At 49.5% G+C, this 6,666-nt stretch overlaps 1 protein-coding gene across 2 annotated transcripts; it reads right to left on the bottom strand.

The window, feature by feature from the left end:
* Positions 1 to 254: 254 nt before the first annotated feature.
* On the bottom strand, positions 255 to 6,295 carry KLF17 (KLF transcription factor 17). 2 transcript variants are annotated; one of them, XM_028733728.2, is made up of 3 exons: positions 6,093 to 6,295; positions 3,478 to 4,456; positions 255 to 2,750 (listed from the first exon to the last, which is right to left on the bottom strand). In XM_028733728.2, the coding sequence occupies exons 1-3, from the start codon at positions 6,183 to 6,185 to the stop codon at positions 2,575 to 2,577; spliced, it is 1,248 nt and encodes a 415-aa protein (XP_028589561.2). In that variant the 5' UTR covers positions 6,186 to 6,295; the 3' UTR covers positions 255 to 2,574. The 2 variants fall into 2 exon arrangements, with proteins under 2 accessions (XP_028589561.2, XP_028589560.2); XM_028733727.2 differs by having other exon boundaries at positions 3,478 to 4,459; positions 6,093 to 6,292.
* Positions 6,296 to 6,666: the final 371 nt, after the last annotated feature.

Here is a 6,666-nt window from a genome sequence, read left to right as displayed (position 1 = left end):
AACTGGCACATCTGCAGGTTTCGTTAGTCCAAGTGTTACTGAACTCCCAACTCGTATCAGCCACAAGGGATTGGGAATGACAAGAGTTGCAGTCCAACCACTTCTGGAGGGCCACAGGTCCCCCACTCTTGTTTTTAAACCTAACTTGTGAAACAAAGAGCAGTTTCCTATTTTAAAAGATGTCTACCTCGCCATTTCAGATGCCGTCCTCCTGCCCACATTTTTTTTTTGCAGTTAAATTAGAAATAAACTACTTTAGTTCAGATTTTTTATTATTTGTCTGCATCAGATCAACAATCTTTAAAAGGTATGCATATAGAGAAAACTAACATTTTGCACGGTAGATTGCTCGATGGGCCCAAGCCAAACACACACACAATATTAACAATATAATACAGACAGGTGCAGTGCACATACCAGGGCTGAGGTCATTTACCCAGCCTATAAAAAACAACAACAAAAAAACAACAACAATACATTTACAGCATTTTTAAAAAGAATTACAACTTGTTTGCAGGAGCTACATATTGAGAGGGTCCTTTTCTCTTCGGAAAGAAAGTTTCAAGTATAGCAGAAATGGACAAAAATGCCCTTTACAAAAAAATGAAAAGTAAAAAAGCTGCCATGGCAGTTGTAGGAGAGGGATTGCAGCTGCAGCAGTACCTGGCTTCATGATCATCCTTTGGAAGGAGACACCAAAACAGATTTTAAAAGGTTATCAGTTAATCAACCAAATCATTAGCCTTGTAGAACAGATTGCTTTCATGATCCAAACACCATCTTTGCTTTAAGCAAAGAAATGGGCAGTTCAGGACAAATGATTGCAAGAACAGAACCATAGTTTTCAGTTGTACTTTTACAAAAATGTCGCTAGCACATAAATCTACAAGAGTCTTGGAGCATTCCTTGCCTTACACATTTGTTTAAGAAGCAAGCAAAGATGGCTTTCTTTCCCATTTACGAAGACAAGAGGTTGAAAATCATGTTACATTCTCACAAAGCACCTAGAGGTATTGCAACTAAGCAGATGTATGGACATCTTCTTGTCAGTTAAAAGCTAAGACAGTTTGGTTGCAGTACTATGCACACTTATCTGCGAGTAAGCCCTGCTGAAAAAAAGTGGGATTTAATTTTCAGTAAACATATAGGATTGTACAGTTAGCCAGCCAAAGCACAATTCTATATAAACTTATTTAAAAGTGTCTCCCACTGCTTTCAGTGTGACTTGTTCCCTTGAAAGCAAAGATCGCATCCACAAGAATTTTAGCTGGTTGACAGCACCAAAGTAGTACACATTTATACTTTTATACGGCAACTTTTTCAAGGTTTTGCCTATAAATATGCGATATCTCAATTTTGCAGGAAAAAAGTGTATTTGAATGTTAAGGCAATTTTGGCAATGCTTTAGCAGCATCCCTGAGCAGGACAAGGGGAAGGGGGAATTAACATTGCAACTCTAGGTATACTTTGGGGTTAATGGCTGAAAAGAAAGACAGGATTCCTCCGCTTAATAAAAGTTGTGTAGAAGATGTAAGCCTGCGTGACAACTTACAACTATACAACTAATTAAAGATGCCGGAGTCTTGTCCTAATTTTCAGCTTGGCCACCTTAGAACACTTGCTAAACTCAATGGTGCTTTTTTTGAATGTATGGATTGTGCTGTTAGTCCCATTAAACTCAAATGGGACTTGCTTCTGAGTTAAGTATCAACAGGATTGTCTTGCACTACATTGGTCCTTGAAACCCTTCAGCTCATGCAATCTTCCAGAGTAAGTTTTACCTTTTGTTCAGGGTTTATATTTTGGTTTTACAGCCTGTTCCAGAAGTGACCATTTTAGAAAAAAGAAAAAAGCTGACTTCCCCCTAGTCCCTTCCCTGGTCATTATATACAGGGGGGGGGGAGAGGTAACCCCCCCCCAAAATCTATCTTTTATTTAAAAAATTTGGTATGAGATGCAGATGTTTGAATTCACTGGGGTAACTTAGCTCAAGCCAAGCTATTTGAATCTGTCCCTTTTGGCACCATCCCTTTGAACAAAAGGAGCCAGCAAGTTTAAATTTGTCCCTCTTTTCCTCAAGGATACTTACTATAAAAAGGTAGTTCGACAAGAGCAAGCATTTTACATTACAAGATAAAAAATAAAGACCATTGTACAGAGCAAAACATTAAAAAGTTAAACTCGCTTGAGGCAATTGACATAGTCTTTGAACTATGGCTGTGTGCACACTGAAGATTTGGAATGGGAATAGCAGAGATATGCTGCCACAATTATAGTGCCCACACACAAATATTTCCAGTGCAATTTTTCATATACTCTGCTGCAGTTAGATCTGTGTAACTATTCACTCTTAAATACACAAACGTTTTCCATATTGCCATGGAAGAACCAACTGGGTTTCCTCTTTAAATATTAAAATGTTTTACTAATATATACATAATTTACCTCTTCCAATAAGAAAATATTCCATCCCTTCATAAATAGAGTTCAGAGTCTCTTTGCGTCCCTGTCCCACCCCCCTCTTCTTCATCCCTACCACATCCCACCCAGGTGCCCCAGGGAGCAGGCCATGCTTCACACATGCCTCTTCATGTGCAGGGCCAGGTGATCTGATCGGGAGAAGGCACGGTCACAGAGGTGGCACTGGAAGGGCCGGACACCAGTGTGTTTGCGGTAATGGCGTGTTAGTTCATCTGACCGTGCAAATTTCCAGCCGCAGCCTTCCCAGTTACAGTGATAAGGCTTCTCACCTGGAAAAACAGAAAAGGAGAGAAAGGTGAACTTTCTAGTCTGGTGAAAAGGAGTGAAAATGGCCCTGTCTCCACCCACCCTGGGACAAACACTCGCCCAAATAAAAGACCAAGTGAATCTATTCCAGGGAATGTGCTCTCCACTGATCTCACATCCCTGGTGAAAACTGGCCCCAACGATGTCCTACATTGGACGTAACCGCTTTACATCAAACTAGCATTAGTTCAACCTAGTCAGCGGTCTTAACTGGAGAGTTCTGTAAACAAACTTCCGGGCAAACAACATGCACAGGATTGTACTGCATGTGCCTTTCCAGAAACAATTAAATTCGCGGAATAAAGCAACAAGGCGCACTGGCGCTGTCCTGCCAAGCTCTGCTCCTGCAGCGTCCCCTGTACACAAGCCGCACATTCCCGGGAAGACATGATTGGCCAAAGCACGCCCAAGTGTCATATAAGATCAGCCTGGCAGAGTTTGCTGCCAGTTTTCGCACACTTGGCGAGTCAGGCTTGCGTCCAGTTCTCCACATTGCTACACCCTGTGCGCCCACGGGAGGGGGGGACAAAACACCTCCGCGCTTCCCCCGCCCAGCTCCTCCTCTTGGGGAGCCCTTCTCCGCGAACCCGCTTCCCCACCCGAGGCGATCCGCGTCCCTCCCACCCCCAGCGACCCTTAACTCCACTCCCAGCCCCGCGCCCTCCTGCCCGGGCCCTGCGCCCTCCTTACCCGTGTGGGTCCGCATGTGCGCCTTAAGATGTGAGCTCTTCGTGTAGGTCTTGCCGCAGCCAGCGAACTCGCAGTTGTGGGTGGCCGTGCGTTTGCGCGCCCAGGACCTGCGGCCCCTCTTCGGCTTGCACTCCTCCGGGGGCCCCATCGGGGCGTAGTAATCCAAGACGGGCGAGTTGGGCGGCGTTACCAGCAGCCCGTGCAGGCCCTGGGCGTGCGCGTTCAAGGACTCCCGGAAGACGCTGAAGTGTCCACGGAACTGGGGCTGCATCTGCCCGGCGAAGTTGGGCGGGAAGAGGTGGGCCCCCCGGGGGTAATGCTGGGGGGCTCCCATCTGCGCGTGCATGTCGCCAGCCACCTGGCACTGGGCCGCGGGGCTCATCTGCTCGCTGGGGAAGCCGGAGGGCGCGTGCTGCGGGAGGGGCGGCTGCTGCTGCTGCATCATGGCCTGCATCAGGAGGGGCTTGTGGTCCAGAGGAGCGGGCCCCAGGCAATCGGGGCTGCCGCTCATCATGCACGGCTGCCCGTCCATCGGCTCCTGCTTGACGCGCAGGTGCTCCATGGAGAGGCCCCGAGCTAAGCCTGGGGGAGCGTGGGCCAAGCCAGGGGCGCGCAGCTCCGTGTATTCCCGCCGCTGCAGCTCGCAAGGGCCCGGCCCTGCTGCCGGGTGCTGTTGCATGTCCTGCGTGAAGAGCTCGGCCATGTAGCTGTGGCCCGGGCTGGGCATGTAGGACGCGGCGAACTTGTTGGAGGGCTGCTGGTAGTTGGAGCTGTCGCTGTCGTAGGTGGTGCCGCAGCTCTCGGGAGTCTCGGGCAACGGGTAGTTGGGGTTGGGGTGCGGGGGCGCCGCCACCCCCGTGGGCTGCCCGTTCGTGGTGTGCGCCAGGATGAACTCCAGGTCGACGAAGTTCCCTAGCTCGTCCGCTTCCCTCTTGATGGTCGCGGCGCCCTCCACGTGGGTGGGGATCCTCTGCTGCTGCTGCTGCGTGGATAGGAGCAGCGGGGTTATGGCGGGGAAAGAGTTAAGGTGCCAGGCGCAAACATGCTACTGGGGAGCCAAATCCAGACACTATTTATAGCACCCCCTAACCTGAAAAACGGGTTACGCGCACCTTCCCTCTCCGATGAGTTTAAGGGCAGGGCGCGCCTGGCACTCAAATCACTTCGAATTAATACCAATCTGCTAGGCTCCACTGGATCCCACCCGGTCCTCTTGCTATGGTTCGGAGGAGCGGATCCTGCGTCTACACAGCCTACTAGTACGCCAGTCAGGAATGAGCCGGGATCGCTTCCTGATCTCTCCAAAATGTACCCATCTCCTCTTGGAATGTAGTTAATTATGGAGGAGTTAATTGACTTGACCCCCCTAGCCCCGCCCTCTCTCCGCCCCCGCCCCAATATTTGATTGGTTCCGCTCAGCGAGAAGCCCCTCGCGCTGGAATATGACTGGTACGCTCCGTCCTTTGCAGATTACGGCGGTCTTTACCAAAACGTCCCGCGGAGACTTAAGTTTAAATTTCTCAGCAGTCAAAAAAACTTTATCCCTGCATCCTTTCCAAGTCCCACAAAAATATGTTCAATGTGTTTTTGTTTCTAGCTAGCCTTTAAATTGTTAGATCGCCCAGAAATTCTCGTGGGGACAAAAATACATTTTACACGCAAATGCGTATAAGGGAGCCGTGACGACCTTTAAGAAGAAAAGGGAGATTTTAAGTGGGGGGGGGGAGCAATGCTTAACCACCTTCCTCCTCCACTACCACGCTTTTCTGCTCCAAATCGCTTCCCCCAAGAGCCTTTTTCGTAGGGACACCCGGCTTCAAAATGCCCCTCTCCCAGAGCTTGCACGCGCCGCCACTGCCCTTCGGGGTGCCTAACGCAGCGCAGGATCGGGACGCAAATCAGGTAGGAATTCCAGTAACTGAGGGGCTAACTTTGCTACCGAACAATTCGGGCATCAATTCAGCCTGATCAGGAACTCCACCCTTACTCTCTGCACGTACTCCTGGACCAGGATAAAACTCTCGCTTATATACATTCTATTATCCTGCCCGCCCTCCAAGAGGCTGAGTGCGGTATTTTAGCTTCACAGCTGTGAGCTGAGTTTAAGGCATGTGCCACTCCAGAATTCTTAAGATAATTTCGAAAGTTTTTTCTTTTGTTTTTAAGCTAAAACCTCAATAACGTTGGTGCCCCCAAACAGCTCAGGCAAGAGTTTTAAATTAACATCGTTGAAAAATCGTATTGCTCGCAGCTGATCCTGACCTGTGTCATTTTTATATGATCCAAGGTAGTTTATCCTCCTACGAGTGCAAAGACCAGGAACCTCACCAGCAAAGCCAGGCAGGTTAGAAGTGGGGTGCAGCCTCAAGGCGCCGTCGCGCAGTTTCTAACACCCCACCTCAAAATACACATCTGGATCCTGGCGGCGGCAAGGGAAGCAACGGGGGGCGATGAAGAACGGGGAAACTGTCCCCGGGGGCCATGGGCCCTTGCCCCGCAACCCCTCCAAATAGTCTCGGAGCGCCATTCCGTTAATATTAGTTTTAAAGGGCGAGAGGGTCTTCCTTGCGCCTCGCCCCTCCGGCGCTTTCCCAAACAGTTCCGTGCGCCCTCACCTGTACCATGTCGGGCTGCCGGTCTTCCAGCGGCACCAATCCGGCAAAGGTGGAGATAGACGGCAAGACAGCTTCCTCCACGGCTGCGCTCATCTTGCACGGTGGCTTGAGCGGGAAAGAGCTAGGAAACTGCCCCGAGTCCGGCAGCTCCCCTCCAGGCACTGAACGAGCGCTGAACTTCTGCAAGCGCCAAAAAAAAAAAAAAAGTTTCCTTGCGTTCCAGTAGTAAAACAGCTGAGCTCCCGTGCGCTCTGATTGGCCGAGGCGAACTACATATTCAGGAGGCTCATCTTTGGAATTTATTACAAAGGAAACGGCCACGCCCACTACAAAGGTCTCGGCTGTAGTCGAAGCTCGTTGACAAGCAAATGGAAATGAGCAAGAAAATCCCATTCTTGGTAAAGGAAGGGGCACCTTCCCACTTTTTTTTAGATCCAGAAGCAGACCTACTAAGTAAGCGGTCTTTACTCTGGAGCAATTGTCACGGAATGCTTCCGGTAGGCACTTCGTAGGAAATCGATTCGGAGAGAGCAGCTTACTCTTCGAGATCCACGGTGCTCTAGTGATTAGTTAG

Source organism: Podarcis muralis, chromosome 5, assembly GCF_964188315.1.
Source record: "Podarcis muralis chromosome 5, rPodMur119.hap1.1, whole genome shotgun sequence".
Lineage (NCBI taxonomy): Eukaryota > Metazoa > Chordata > Lepidosauria > Squamata > Lacertidae > Podarcis > Podarcis muralis.
The sequence above is the reverse complement of the archived record's forward strand: the minus strand, read 5'-3'. Positions and strand labels throughout refer to the sequence as shown.

Excerpts from the sequence above, each read along its gene's own strand:
- KLF17 (XM_028733727.2), bottom strand. The coding sequence starts at position 6,185 with ATGAGCGCAGCCGTGGAGGAAGCTGTCTTGCCGTCTATCTCCACCTTT. Across the intron at positions 4,460-6,092 it reads GGCAGCCCGACATGGTACAG|CAGCAGCAGCAGAGGATCCC; the intron begins GTGAGGGCGCAC and ends CTATCCACGCAG. Across the intron at positions 2,751-3,477 it reads GCACATGCGGACCCACACGG|GTGAGAAGCCTTATCACTGT; the intron begins GTAAGGAGGGCG and ends CTGTTTTTCCAG.